General features: G+C 39.6%; 1 protein-coding gene across 2 annotated transcripts in view; it reads right to left on the bottom strand.

Annotated features, from left to right (window-relative positions):
- LOC128889200 (rap guanine nucleotide exchange factor 2-like) overlaps positions 1-16,031 on the bottom strand; it is a 202,697-nt gene that overhangs the window by 138,083 nt on the left and 48,583 nt on the right. The window contains exons 3-4 of one of the 2 annotated variants that reach the window (XM_054146615.1): positions 13,758-13,885; positions 13,314-13,397 (exon numbers count right to left, since the gene is read on the bottom strand). In XM_054146615.1, coding sequence (XP_054002590.1) covers positions 13,314-13,397; positions 13,758-13,885 — 212 coding nt within the window. Of the gene's footprint in view, positions 1-6,322; positions 10,021-13,313; positions 13,398-13,757; positions 13,886-16,031 lie in introns of those variants that run through there. The other variant, XM_054146619.1, reaches the window with a different exon arrangement.

A 16,031-nucleotide genomic window follows, 5' to 3' on the forward strand; every position in this document is an offset into this window, starting at 1 on the left:
GATGGAAAATGTGGTATCATCTTGAAGAAGCTAAGTGGAATTGAGATATCGGTGTAATTTGACCCTTAGAGATACTACCTGTATTTACATTAATGAGATTTGACTCCCGAAGGAGCTACTTGTGTAATTCTGATATTTTTGGAATTGCAATTGTGATTCGATCTCTGAAGAAGCTAGCTGCAACACTGACATCAGTGTGATTTTTATCCCTGAAGAAGTCAATTGTGTGATTCTGATATTAGTGAGACTCCTGAACAAGCTATCTACAACGTTGATATCAATGTGATTTAACTCCAGCAGAAGCTAGCTGCAGTCCCAATGAAAGTCGAAGTAACCTACCCAAAGGACCAACAGGATACACCCGGAAGCCTGAATCGATACCAACCACGAAGAATACCCTGAAAGCCTCAAATATGTTATTAGAAGAAATCGTTGGACGAAGAGTGCACACACCAACGGAATGCACTCGATAGCCTTGGCTGGTAAGACGGGTTCCTAGTCGCATGCTGGAACTGCATCGTGGCTGCGTGCAGTGCAGCGAAATCTTGACCGAGAAGCAACACAGGCCCGGCATCAGCATCTCGAGGCGTTCAACCGAACCTCTTTATTCCCTCCGGGATCGTTTCGACGTCTCCCAGCAGACTTTGTTAAGCGACAGTAGGTCGAACTGTCGAAACATCGACAACCATGAATAATGCATGGGACGGGACCGAGTGTAGTCCCCGACGAAAACTCGATTCCGTCGGTGCTGGCTGAATAAATTGCTTCTTCTTCGTCTTCGATTTTTTTGATAATTTACTCTCCTTTTGGCGAGAACAGTGAAACTCGGTAATGGCGTTCGCCGAGGAGAATTTTAAGCCGATGCTCGGACTTCTCCAGTTTCGCCGAAGACGACCTCTTCGATGAAGGAGCTGCTGAGGGGATCTGAACTAAATGGGACGAAGCGTACTCCCAATTTATTTCATCTTGGCAAGTTGGTTCGAGGGAATTAATCGGGGGAGAAGAGTGGAAGTTTTAGTTCGTAAGGATTAATTGTGATTAATTGCAGAGGGATATTAACTTTGTTGTGATGCATTTAAGAAATTCACTGTCTCTTGAAACTTTGGTAAACTGTAGTTCATTAATATTCACAATTCATTCATTGTGATGCGTTATTTTTGTTATTGTTGAATGATTTGTGTACTGAAAGGTCTCTTTATGTTGGCTCGTAAATAAATGAAAATAAATACAATAATATATGCTAATAATAAATATACAGTCTGTCCCATAAGTATTCGTATCCTCTATATTTATTGAAGAAATGTGTCTAATTTAAATAAATGCATCATGTTCCCAAATAAATTTTTAATTATAAATATACACATGTGGGAATTTTATTCGTGTACGTACCAATTTATAATGGGACTGACTGTATACATAATAATAAATATACTAATAAAACACTAAATGAAATTAATAAAATTAAATAAAATATCTCAAGACGAGCGTCTATTCTTAACACTCCCTTCTCGTATTTTCCGAGATTAATATTCAACGTCACCTCGGGCAGGGGATAAGTTTTTAATCAGTAGGTGTCGCGACGCGGCACGAAGTTCGCAGTCGCCAATTTAGATTGTGATCTTCGGCCTTATGCTGATAAAACGATAGGGTTCGCTGGATTCTCTAATAATAGTACCAGGCGTTGTTGATCACCCTGTATAAGAGGGTACGTGGATACGTAGTGCCGCGTAAATGCGAAGGAGGGTTTATCGAGAATACCTTGTTCGCCGTCAGCACGTGCTCGCTCCACACTCTATCGATCTCTAACTAAATTAAAATGCTCGGCGCATTATTGCTTAGACACCGGAGGAGAATCGACGTTGCACTATTTGCAGCAAACAGAATCTTCTTTGACATCGAACCCCGCCCGATATAATCGCCTTAGGTGCGACGCGATTCAGCTGACTTCTCGGTCACTGACTTTTTTTCTAATCGCGATTCTCTGTCAGCTTTGCCAGCCCTTTCTTCGGTAAGACGATTTCTTTGGTTTCCTCTGATTATTATTAACTGTTTGTTGAGAAGTCGGTTAAAAATGAGTGGAAACATAAATGCTGGTGGCGAATTGTGCACACACCAGAGGTGACGCGAATTTTTATATTTTTCTTTATTAAATAGAATTTTGTTTCGATGTTAAGATACAAATATGCTACTCCACTTTGATACGGTGTGTGATTTAATTCTAAAATGTATCATGACCGTAAGTAATTTTAATATAAAAGCAAAAGTAAGAAAAAAGAATATGATTACTGAGGAGTCAATTTGATTTTGAAAGACACTAAGAGCATTTAAAATGGTGTTTCTATTGTACTTTATGTAAGTGCAAGACATGCACATAAAGCTTTTACTGATATAATCTGAAATGCGTGCATATTGGAATGAAATTTAACATTAGCAATAAATTGATAACGAAACCCATAGATCATACCGTCGGAGATATATTTACGATCTCGGTAACGGATAACGATGTTTGTCAAATATACTACTACGCGAAGCTATAAAAAATATCCGTGACTGATGTTCGCAATGCGAGAGAAAATTCCTCCTTTCGCCCATAAATCGCCTTTCCATGATAACAATGCCATTATCAATCACAGGTTTATGCGACATGAAATCTCGAATAATAGCAAAATACTCTTTATAAATAATTCTGATCGTAAATCAGAGTTAAATCCGGAGCCATTCTCTTCGGCTCTCCAATGTATAGAGCGTGCAATTATTCAAACTACAGAGAAATCAAACTTTACTAGTCATGCATTCCTTGAGTTTGCGTGTCAAGTGAAATTTATATTATCTCTGTCGATGTAAATAATTAGTAAATTCATTTGTCCTAAAGACGCATTAAAAACAATTTCCACGTGTAGCTATTAAATATAATAAATAAAATGATCGTTGAATAAATATTCCTACATTAAAGTTAATTAAAATTCATAAGACACGTAGCAGGATCACCGTGATAATGCCCAGTATAACTCAAGAATGGAAGTGTTCCTGCACAAAAAAAAAATCTTTTTATTAATCGTTTTCTACTCTAAATTAATTTGTATCCCCTATAAGAAATAAAAGGAGCGTGTATTCACATAACTAACGACAAGTTCACCTCTTCCTTTTTTCAAGTCGTCAGAGAAACATTGCTATAAAGTGAAACGCGCCGTGCTTCGTCTGCCAATAGGAAATCGATAAGTTATTCTATAAACGCTATCAAAGGAATGGTCGATAGATTGATGGCATTAAAATACAGTCAAAAGCGTCGTGGATTCTGATGCTGAAGCACGAGGGTATCCTCGATGAACCAGCTCTTCCCCCTAGAAATTTAATTATAAAAAAACTGACAGGAACCCTCGGGTAGGGTGCGCGGCACCCTTTATCGAAATAGGAAATTGAGTACGCCACGTGGAAATAATGAAAATAGAATTGGTTCCACTCCTTCGAATCCCTTCGTGCAATTTGAGAAGACGTCGTTCCGGAATTTCTCCTTTCTAAATCGATTAGCGATCGCAATATTTCCGAAATGCGATTAAAACCCTCTGTTTTTGCCTCGCGAATGCGCGGACATTTTCTTACAGACGATGGAATTCGAATACTTTTATACCAACTACTTGTTAGTATAAAATGAATTGTTTCAATTTGTTTCAATGTACTACTCAAAATTAACATAAAATTACTCAAACAATTAATAACTGGTCTTAGAAAAAGCTAGGAATTTATTTTTCCTACGTTCGAATAGTTCAGAAGCCCATGTACCTCAATATTATATCTGAATTAATTGCTTGTATTTTAACAAATATTTTTAGAAATGTAAGGTAAAATATTAGACTGCTCGATCGATGACTCGTGTTGCTCTGTAATAGGTTGCACAATCAGCTGGGCTCTTTTCTTCATCGAGAATTACGTGAATCCTTTATATAAACGTTTCCTTCGCAAACGGTTACATCGAAGTACCAGCGCAGGAGAATGAAAATTATGTAATAATACGAAGAAATACTGAACACACAATATTTACATGATGCACTAAACACGACACCAAACCTATTTAGCACGCTTTATGTTAAACGAAGAAAAATCGTAAATATGCAAAACTCATCTTTAAATAAAATTAACCTTTTAATTCTTGTATATTTTGTTTATACTCAATCTATAAATTTCAGAAAAGAACTCTTACACCCTAATAATTTTTCGACATGTTTATAAATACAATTCGATTTGTATTTATGTTACTATATCTCTAACTATATTTTTCGGAATTTCTGATTAGTTCAACAATGAAAAGGTTAAGAGGTTCGAAGAAAAAAACGATCCAAAAGTCTCTAATTGCTACTACGAGCTACAGAACCACTTCCATCTCGATTTCGTAGTGGGAAACATGACATTGGACTTGGTTTCCAGGGAATCTCGAGACTTGAACCGTAATGCGATCTACTCTGCATGTTTACCAATCAAGGATTGAAACGTGACGCGTAGTATTGACAGTTCCGTGTCACGTGCACGCACCCGTGACAGCCGCGGAACAACAATGCTCCCCGAAAACCACGGGAATCAATAATTCTGCAAAAGCGTGCTGGAGGTCAATTGACTTCGATTTCATGCAGGCAGAGTCACGGCTATTCTGTGAACCTTCATCGTATCCGAAGCCTACATGCAAGCCCAGGTATTCAACTAGAATTTCAATCAAAGAAATATCGACTTTTTAGATCGGAGTAAAAATACTCCAAATTCCGTCAATTTTATGGTTCGGGTCTCAAATAGCGTTTCAATATTTTTTAATTTAAGAGAAATACGTGATGAAATAGTTTGAGTGGAATGTACCTATTATAACATTTGTTTTAAGTATTAAAAAAATGACTAGAATATGCATCGAGGATTACTAGAACGATAAAATATATTTTCTTTAATCAGATCTCCTCTTTACTCCGATCAATTTCTGTACACCGTTGCTTCTTTTTAATTGAAAATTCAAAACCCACACTTGACACGATTATCACGCTTCACTTTAACAATTCGCCACTCACCGACGTACTCACTATATTTGGCAATCCGATTTCACTTCGAGTGCAAATTATATACGCCTATGCATTTCCTTGCTAAAGCGATAATTTATATTTATAGTGGAGGCAACGAAGTAGGATGTATCGACCCACACCTCGCTCCCCCAAAAATAAAACGTAACAATGCTATCTAAAAAAACAAGAAAGAAAAGATGAGATTACCGGGACGTACGAAATAGAGACGAGTACGTTTATACACGGTGTGTCTTGTTCATTGGGAAACTCCTACCCACGAGTTAAAAATATCGCCATCGATAAAATTAACGCGAAGTCGACTTACCGCACCGAGCAGTTCTGACATTTTCGGGGTAACAAGCGTTCGCAATTTTGCCCTTTAACATTTCTATAATTATTTCGGACGTTTCGAACGCGTCGCGACCGTAACACCCCTGACACGTCGATAATGCCATCGATAGCTACCAGGATGAGCATCTACTCGCTCGCTGGAAAAATTCCTCCTCAATTTCCCCGTTCAAGTAATGTATATTTCCAGCCAACGAACCGGAGTTTCCATTCATTATTCAGGAAGCTGCCTTTAGCTAAAATTAAACAGTTATCAGCAGTGACAGGTGTCTGAAATCTTTTCTCTGTAAAATGTAGGATGACGTAGAAATATCTAGGACTGGTTATGAAGTTTAAATCCTAGTCTATATTTTATTCCAATTCGTGACAGAGTCCTTATTTTTAGATTTGTCTTATAGAGGTTTGACACACTTGGGTTCAGTCCTCTTTTGTTTGAAGTATCCAGACTTTTAAATAGATGTGTCACGTCAAGATCACAATCAGATCTGAACTCACATTGGATGCTAACAGTAATTGTGTGAGAAGTCAATTTAACGCGGAGATACTTGCGACGCTAACGAGCCAGAAATCGAGCATTGTATTAGTTTAATTTACTCTACACAGTCTGTTCTCAAACTTTCACTGTCTGAGCGATCTAATAAAAGCTCAAAATAATAATAAGAACTTGTTTCTAAGTAACTCAACAAATATCATAAATATAACAGAAGATATAATACCTCCTGGTTACTTTAAATAATTAATAAAAGAATGTAGCACCTGGAAGATGAAATATCAGGAATAGAAATATTCCTTATTTTGTTTAGAAATACGTTCTGATTGTCCAGACTCGTGAAACCCGTCCATCAAAAATCTCTGCAGGGACCCAACGATGCCTCAGCGTCATCGAGCGTCGTCCCGAGATACAGATCACGATTAAAGTTAAATGAAAGTCAGCTCACCGGTCATCCTGGGTGACAGTAATGTCAGGCGGAGGCGCGGAAGGCGAGGCACCGTCTGGAGCATCCAGTTTGCCGGCTTTTTCCTCGCTGTTCCTTGTCCTTAAATTCGTCCAACGAAAGACGAAGAAATCACGTGAAAGCGCCGCCTGAAAGGACGATCCTCACTGCGACGACATCGCAATAGACTCTCTCGTTTACTTTTTGTCCCCAAGTCGTCAAACACCTTCAAACAACTCAACGACGATCTCGAATACTCCTCGCGAGACAGCGTCCAATGTTCTGGCTCCGAACAGCACGCAAACGGAAAACACTGGGCTCTAGTATGAGCCTGAGCTTCCTTCAACGTTCACGATTCGCAGAGATACTTTCAAACATTCCCGCGCCACTTTCACCGTCCGATTTCCTCTAGAATTCTGCGATCTTTCCTCCTGATTCCAAACTTCAGGATCCCGAGGTTACTCGATCGAGTCAACTGCAGACGAGCGTCACTGAAATTTCTTCAGGATGCCCCAAAGGCTTCTGACGAGGGTTTTGAATCGAATATTAAGTTTCCAAAGCTCATCAGTCTGCGGTCACATTTATCAGATTAGGTTGTGTCAAACCTGGACGAGTACATGTCCTTGGTATCGAAGGTCATCCTCAGCTTCAGCTCCAGGTGCCTGAAGGCTTCCGACAAGTCCTTTTTGTACTGATTTTCAGCTTTAGAGTAAATCAAGTTCTGTCAATTCTCAGCGGCCTCCAACGAAAGGTTTCAACTCAGAAGCTCGTAGAACTCAGCTTCAGTTCCAACTCCAGGTGCTTGAAGGCTCCCGACAGGTCCTTTCAACTAACTCCCAGGTTTCTCTACTGATTTCTAGTTTCAGACCTGGGTAAATCAAATTAAGCTCTCTCTGTCAATTCTGAACAAATGTATTCTCAGCTCCTTCCAACGGAAGCTCCCAACTGATTTCTGTGGAATCTGCGATTCCCAGACTTCAGGCCTGTCAGACGACAGACTCCAGCGATGCAACGACTGCGTCTCTCCGACGTGCCCTCTACGACCACGAACCGTTAGCTCGATTATTAGATTTATTACAGGACTCCCTCCGAGACCAGGCTCGCTTCTTAGGTGAAAGCGAACGGCAATTATCGTGGAGCGTAGGCAAGGCAGTGCCTACGGTTTGCCGTGTATTCGATCGTGTGCTCTCGTAAACACAGACCCAGGAGGCGCCTCCGTGTACCCTGGATTGGAAACCAATCAGCGACGGTACTCTCGTTAAGTAGCGCGAGTAGCCAGGAAGCTCCGATGACCGATGATTTTAGCACAGCCTTTGGTCGATGAAACTGGTCGATTCGGTCAATAGTTCTTCGAGAATTTGGCAGAATGTTGGTAGATGATGTTCAGTGGGTGACAGTAAGGAACTTCACTATTGTCGCTAATTGATACTTCGTTGTGTCACGATACTGTTCCCAGAAATGGTCGCAAGATGTGCGTTTAGGGTGTTATTGGAAGCGTTAAGGTGAGAAAGTATTTTTCAGAAGGGAGGTTGGGTACGTGTGAATATTGTTGATCTAACTTAAAAATTTAGGAAAGTTCTATCACTCGATAGAAGTCTGATTTCCAAGGAAAAATCAGCTGTAGATTGTTTATCATGTCCGTTGAATATGGATATTCCACAAACTTAGCTAATACTTTAAGAATTTGTTATAAGTTTGAACTTTACAGTAACCTAGTTGAAAATGGTTTGCTTCGAGTAAAGATAACTGGCACCATTCAATGCTTCGATGGATATCAATATCACTATTCCCCCACAGTCGGCGAAGATATACTTCATCAAGCGTTTGTTAGAAGTTTGAACTTTAAAGAATCGATCAAATAGTACCTCACTCGTAGATTAAATATTCCAAGTAGAGATAGCTGGTATTTCGTTGAATGTCAGAGATGATCTTCCTCAAAAGATTGTCAAGTATACTTCGAAGCTATACTACAAGCTTCATCCACAGAATGTCGATGGAAATATTAAGTAATGCCTTATTTGTAGATTGTTATTACAGGTAAAGATCGCCGAGATCAACTTGGTGCTTCGTTGAATGTCAATGTCATTTATTAAGACTCTGATCAGCAGAGGATCGATAAAATGTTAAATAACACTGGGATCACTGGTGTCAACTTGATGTTTCGATGAATTTCAATGTCCCTCGAAAAGTTCACCAAGAATCGATCGTATCACTATCACTTGTAGATTATTATTTCAAGTAAAGATCACTGATACCAAACTAAGCGTTTCGTTTGGTGTCAATGTTGTAGCTCAAAGAGATAAGTCAAACGCAGCCTAAATATTTATCAGAGGAAACGTTAAATATTAGTACGAATATCTCACTTGTGCATTACTACTTTGACTGGCAGTCACTACCCGGAAATTGGTGTTTCGTTGAACGTCAATGTTAACGTTTTAGAAAGTCAGCGAAGGGGTACTCGAAAAGTTGATTAAAAACTTGAACTTTAAGACCTCGAAGACCACTGGTAGATCAATGTATCGTTAAATCTCAATGTCACTTCCTCTAGAACTTATTCAAGGTTTACTCCAAGGACTTATCAGAACTGTGATCCTCAGAGTATCGAGGACACGTTAAATAACTCTTCAGAGAGAATATATACACTGGTACCAACTTGGCGTTCGATGTCAATATTCCTGACCTTTCTCAAAAAGTTGCTCAAGCTCCAAGGATGTATCAGAACTTTGGTCATCAAACTATAAGATCGCTCATGTCACGACGAAACTACTTAAAACCTCAACCTTCCAACTATTATCACTTCAACTAAAGATCACCCGTACCAATTCATCACAAACCAATGATCATTCTCTCAAAAATTTGTCCAAAGCTTCCAGCTCCACACCCTTTCCCCACAAGCTCTATCGAGCATCCACTAATCCTCAGCCATCGATTGTCGAGCTCGACTTCTGTTCTCCAGCAACTATCAGCCCCGAAAAATTCAACTTTTCCTCGATCCCTCGTCGCGTTTCTATCCTCGAGAGAGCGGATCCATCGACCTCTGGTGTGCTCGCGGGCCTCCTCGACGTCGGCGAGACGTGGCCCTTTACGCAACAGCGTTTCGAGTGACAATTCGCCGGCCGGGGGTGGTGAAGTGACGTCACTAGGTGCAAAGAAACCGCACCAGCCGAGGTCCAAGGGTACGCGTTCGCCCCCGTAGTGTCACTCGCGGTTCTCGAGTGGTGCGAAACGGGAAACAACCGCCCGAGGGGCGGGGTGGGTGGTGCGCACGTGCAGTGCCGGAAAGGACACGTTCTTTTCTTTCTTATCCCGAAAATCGATCGTTAAGACACGCTGCATCGAATGACACATACATACGCCGCACCAGGGGGAGGAGAATCGAGAGGGGAAACGGGGGTTGGTGGACGCGTGCACGGTTGACCACCGAGACACACCGTGACACACGCTGAGCCTCGTCGTTCTATGCGTTCAATTCCACCCCGTTAGCCTAGGGCACTCGCGTCGCCTTGAATACGGAACTGGTGGCGTTTACGCGCACGCTGCATCGCCCCTTTTTAACCAAGCGACACTACTTTTTTTTTTTTTCGATCGCAGGAAACCGCGAACCAGGGGGAGAGAGGAGTCGCCCGTGGATTGGAATGCGATTCCGCGGGTGCAGCCGAGTATTAATCGCAACACTCGCCAACCGCCACGATATACTCGAGAAGACTGGAGTCTCGCGCGCGGTAGGTGAGGCCCCCCTTCTTTCTCGATTGCCGCGCTCCGCAGGGTCGTATCGAAACCCTGGAGGGCGACAGGGTGCTGTTTCGTGAAGGGTTCTCCAACGTTAAAAGCTATCTTCCTCGATCAGAGATGGGTGAAACTCTAGGCTTCGAATAAATTTGAAGTTTGCCGATGTGTTTGTCTCGTTTCCTTTTTTGGAAAATGTTCAAAAGAGGAAACGAGACCAACATATCGGCAAACTTTAGATTTATTCGAAGCCCAGGGTTTTGCTCATCTCTGTCCTCGATATAAGTGTTACTATAATTCTATGGAACTATAACTATATAGAAGTATTCAAAATTAAAGAACTGGAACCACTACGGATGCTATTATGATTCTTTGATTGGTACCACCAACATTACAATTGTAATTCTAAAATTTATTACAAACAGATTCTAGAAAATATGAAAAAGAACATAAAAGCAAACAAACTTCCTAATTTCTGCCAAAATGTAGAACAATCGACTTCCAAAAATCTACCATAATCAAAACGCACCCCATTATCATTGCCAAAAATAAATTTGTCAGGACCATAAACAATCCAGCCCATCTCCGCTCCTGCAATCGAGCTCTATCTCTCTCACGTGACCCGTCTCATTCTATCACGTTCTACGTTACTCTCTATCGCCATCTTCGTCGCTCCAGAGAACCTGTCTCCGTTCGATCAACTAGTGTATCTGTCCTTCTTCCTCGCGCACTTTCTCCAGAGGGTTTCCCTTCGTCGTCGAGCCGAATCTCGCTCGGCCTTGGTCGTGAATAATCGGCACGATTACGAGTAGAAAGGCGCGTGGAGGGGGTAAGGTTACGTAGAGCGTGACAGCAACAATTTACGTTGAAATAGATAAGGACAGCGATGCAATGAAAGAAACGGAGTGCAAGCAGTGCAAACCCAGCGTACGAGAAAGGGAAGGCATGAATGAGCGTAAGATGGAGCGAGTACGCGAATGAGCGTAAAAAAAAACAGCGGCGGGAGCGAGACGGCACGTGACTTCTTTCTCGCGCCTGGAACGAGTAAATGAATTTAAAAGAACGTGAAAGCGTGGATGAGTAGGAATCTTTATCTCGACGAGAATTATGATTACGGGGTTAGAGATTAGAATTCTAATTTTAACTAATGAAAATTTTAATTTCTAAAGCGAATTAAAATTGTTGTGTACATTTTATATTGAACGAATGGAAACCTATCTCTACAGTAGTTTGACCAAATAAATGTTGCTACTAAATCACTAAATTATCTTTCTTATCGTGTATCCATATCTACTTTATCTGCTTCCTTATCACGCATTTTTATCGTAAACAACGTCTGCAATAAAAACGAAAAAAGTAAATACAGTACAATATTGTAAAGGAACAGGCAATATATACAAAAATGACATTATTATAATTTTATGATCTTTCTTCTAACCCACATGTTGCTTACTCATATGTTACTTCCCTGCGAAAGGAGGAGAGTAAAGTGATATAAAAAATGCGTAATGGCAGAGGTATTGCAACAAGGGAAAATGGTGCAACAAGGTAGAGGTGGATTGAACGAAGAAAGACGTAGCCAGAGAGGTATTGCATGGAGAAAGAGAGGCTTCAAGAAACAACGGGAAAGAGGGAAATACGTGAAACAGAGCCACGCCCGAAGGTTCGTCAGCAAAATTTTTATATTTACACTGTGGGAGCCTAGAATCCGTGAAGTGTAAATGTACACACTGCACGTGGGTTCCGCGAATGTTTTGTATAGGCCAGTGTTTCTCAAGCTTCACTATTTTATGAAACCCTCATTTAGGATTAGAATTTCCCTAATATATTTTATAATTTTTTCTTTCAAGTATAATATCTGTACATTAAAAAAATTTTAGTATCATTACCATTTAATTGTTAATGGTAAATATTTTGGTAATTATTGTACTCCCATATTTTTGGAGGAATCATTATTGTTAATTAGTCAGTACTGTATAATATGATAGTAATTTTGTTTCGCTAAATAGAATTGATAGATCCTTGGTATTTGACTTCCAGGGTAATAGCTATACACTTTTTTCTACGTCTAATTGCGCGTGACCAAAGCAACGAATGATCATGGCAGCAAGTGTTCGGAGCAGTGAGAAAAGAGAGAACGAAACCATTAAATTGAAGGAGTGAAAATTTACTTTTCCTTTTTAGAGCGATTGAATTTCATTAAAAGTAGATTATCTAATACATCCTTAGTTAGAATGTCTCGACGCGCGTACACGTTGATGGAACGAGGTTACACGATTAATGAGAATTTCCGTGGTTCGAGGGACACAAAGAGAGAAAACTGCGACCGTAACCCTGGCACGGGACGATTTATGAGCGAGATCGGTGAGCACGTAATATACACAGTGACCGTGAAATTGAAATCAATTTGAACGATGTCCACGAAAAATACACTCATTTCAAGATAAATTCGAGTCGCTATACGATAGCCATTAATATTAAATTCATCTATTCTTCCAGTAAAATATTTAATGTCTCATATTTATTATATTATTAACGAATAAAAATGTCAATAATGTGTAGTACAAGCATGGAAGTATGACGCATGACTTTTCCGTATACCTAGTACACGTGCAAACTCTCTCTCTACGTATACGTAATACGATCGATTTCTATCGCAGCAGCTTCTTCGTCTAAAGCGAAATCAGTATAATATTGAATGCGAGAAGTAAAACGAACAAACAACGTTGTTGGAGAGGTGCCACGTGAAATATACACGTGTCAGAACGTAAGCCAGACCTAATTGCAACAAACAGAACGAGCTGCATTAATGGGACCAACCTGTAGCGAAATGGTGACAAAGATAAAATTGATAATACTATTTATTTATTAATTATAAATGTTAAATCATTAAGTATAATATATTGGTGACCAAAGTGTCGTCTTCTATCGACTCTAATAAATGGATTTTTATTTATGGCTCTAAGTTATATCTCGTGTGTGATATTAATTTAATGCTTGGATTGATATTCTATTTAAAAACAATTTATTCTTCAAAGGGGGTTGGTGCGCCCTTTAATTTTTAAACTTATGATCAGCGCCCTCGGTGGAAAGACACCCAAGTGTGTAGCCAAATAGTTCTAGTTTCTCAATGCTAGATCTCACTACTAGTCGAGTTCTGATGGGAATATGAACTTAATGATAATGAAGGAATCTGTTTTGTAGGTAACAAAACTTACAGTAGACGATCATATTTTGTTTAACATATTACAAATTGTAGAAATCTTACCTGGAACAGGGCAGGAACATGGAACCATCGATGAACACAGAACCGGAAAGCAGTATGTACCAGCTCGTGGCCAATTCACCGGTGCTGAAATATTTTAAATAACATTAATTCAATTCATTTATTTAAATATAAATATATTACATTAATTACATTCTGAAATCATGATAAGTGATAACAGAATGATAACAAAATCTGCAATATCTACGGACGATTACTGCATTTGTGCAGGTTTCTGTAGAAGGTAAGAAAGAAACGGGTCGATAAGGTAACGTGGATAAAAAAGCAGTCAAAAAGGTCGATAAGGGAATTTCCTGCTAGGATTTTAATTAGACCTCCTACCATAGGCGTAGGAGAAAACTATTCATAGGTTTATTAGGTGAATTAATTCCTTAGAAAATAGTTTTATAAAATACGAACGTGATTAATTACAAATGTATTACTTACTAATAAAGAACGTGGTTCGCATGGTGCCTTTCGTATCGTACGATCTTGCAAAGCCCACGAAGAATAGAATCTCTGCACGGACGTAATGCTTCTAGACCTAGCAGACCATAATATATGATCTGCAGATCCTGAAACAGAAAATAAAACATATGTTAGTCTTGCCATATTAAAGATACAATTAAAAACAAGTGATCTGCCTGATAAGATTTCGACATTTATATTTTAGTTTCTGCAAACGTACACTCTCTTTAAACATAATATTTTCTTGTTCCTCTATGCAAAGTTACAAGCGACATTTTCTTGCCTAAACGTTTTACAACTCTCGAAATACATTTGAAAAACAACGAAGACAGCTCTGGACATATTCACGGCTTGCATTTATATTTAGTCGAATACTTCTCAGCCAGCGAGCTTATCTTCAAACGCTGCAAATTCAAGTCAGGATTCTCGTTTATTTATAACTCACAGATCAACTTCCTTATTACATCTATCTACTGTTGTAGTATCTACTTTGTTTTTTTCCTTACTATAATTCTGTTTGTAAACGGGTAAAAAAGAAATTAATAAATGAAAAATGTATTATTTATACCCAATGCTCGCTATTGGCATATAAAAGTCAATGAGGCAATTTACGAACTCGAACGAGGAGCGCGCGCCAACCCAATTGACTCTAACACGACCCTAATGTTGCCATGTTATCTTACACTATGATCGTCGTACTATCGTTATCCAATGCGATGAATGAAACCGGTAACGTCACTTACGCAACTAAGCAAATTCAATGGAACAGTTCTTTTCTTTCGACACACTCACTCGAACAGCTTTGAACAATGAACAATCAGCAAATTGTATATATTATGTTCATTCAAAATCAACAAATGACTCGTAATTCTTTCTTTAAAAAATAACAACAAATATTTTACTTCATTGATCCTCAATCAAATTAAACGAGAACTTTCCTTCATCCTCAATTAATCTACATTTGCCATCGAACCTCCTTTCTTGTAATTCAGAGTAATTTCTTTCAATTTCAATTACTGTATATTCACTAAGAAGTCATTTCTTCTTATGTTCACCTTTTTCCCTTATTCTCAACCGATGTGCTTGATACTTCTTCAGTAAAAAGAATATTGATTCCTAACTCTGCCAATACTCAACACGATGATCCAGGAAAAAAAATAACAATATATTCATCCCTTTAATTTGATTCGCAAAGAACAAGCATTTCCATATCGCGCAAAAGCCTCATAATTAAATCCGCCTGGAAAAGTTCATAACTTCCTCTTCGAAGCTGCATCGAGAGCAACAGCGAATCGTCGTTGGTCAAGCATTGTTCTCGAAACACGTTGGAAGCGTACGAATAATTAACGCCAGCTGCCCGCTGTTCGGTACCTGTGCTATCGGAGACGAAACACTCGCGACAAACGCATTTAAACCCTTGTTTGGTGTTTGAACGAGCGAGACAAGCCGAGGTGGATCGATGATGCAAGCGATCGAGCGAGGTAAGGATTCAATTTCCACGCTCGATCAGCGACTAGACGAGCCCAGACCTCGTTGATCGGCTACCATAGCAAGCGAGGGAACTTTCATCAACGCGACTCCAAGTTTGGCGGGGCAGACAACGGTTGAATTAGTAACGTCGTCGTCGCGATGATTAAACCTCCCGCGCGTGACGTATATGATAATGCTACGTCGACCTTCGTGATTATCGATGTTACACGATTACGGGGACCGTTATCGGAATTGACGGGCAAAGACTGCGTGTCCTACGAGCGAAATTATCGGATTACCGTGCGCGGAAAACAACAGCGAGCTCGCGATAATCGAGCAGTCTGAGCAACGGGGTTAACTGGCATATGGATTTCCGGGGGACATGTTTACGGTTGTTGGTGAAAAATCGTTAGGTGGAAGCGTTATTTGTGTTAATTTATTGGGACGAACACGATACAGGCACTTTAAGAAATTTATTTTATATTCGAAGAAGAACTGAGAAATTTATAAAGAAAATATGTTACTGTTAGAGTATTAATCGACTCGAAAGAGGTCAGAGGGTGGTCGAAAAATTTCATGTAAAAGTATTCGTATGGTTTATGGATATTGAACGAACTGGTTGCGACCTACATTCTGTTTATTTAAAATATTGACAGACGAGCATGCAATATTTGATTCGTTTCAATCGTTTCGACCAACATGGTCTTTGATCCTCTTCAATAATGCACAGGCTATTGTTATTTTATCAAAACAAAGAAAAAAGAAATGAAAAAGAGTAGAGAG

The sequence above is a fragment of the Hylaeus anthracinus genome, unplaced genomic scaffold (assembly GCF_026225885.1).
Source record: "Hylaeus anthracinus isolate JK02 unplaced genomic scaffold, UHH_iyHylAnth1.0_haploid 11997, whole genome shotgun sequence".
Taxonomy (NCBI): domain Eukaryota; kingdom Metazoa; phylum Arthropoda; class Insecta; order Hymenoptera; family Colletidae; genus Hylaeus; species Hylaeus anthracinus.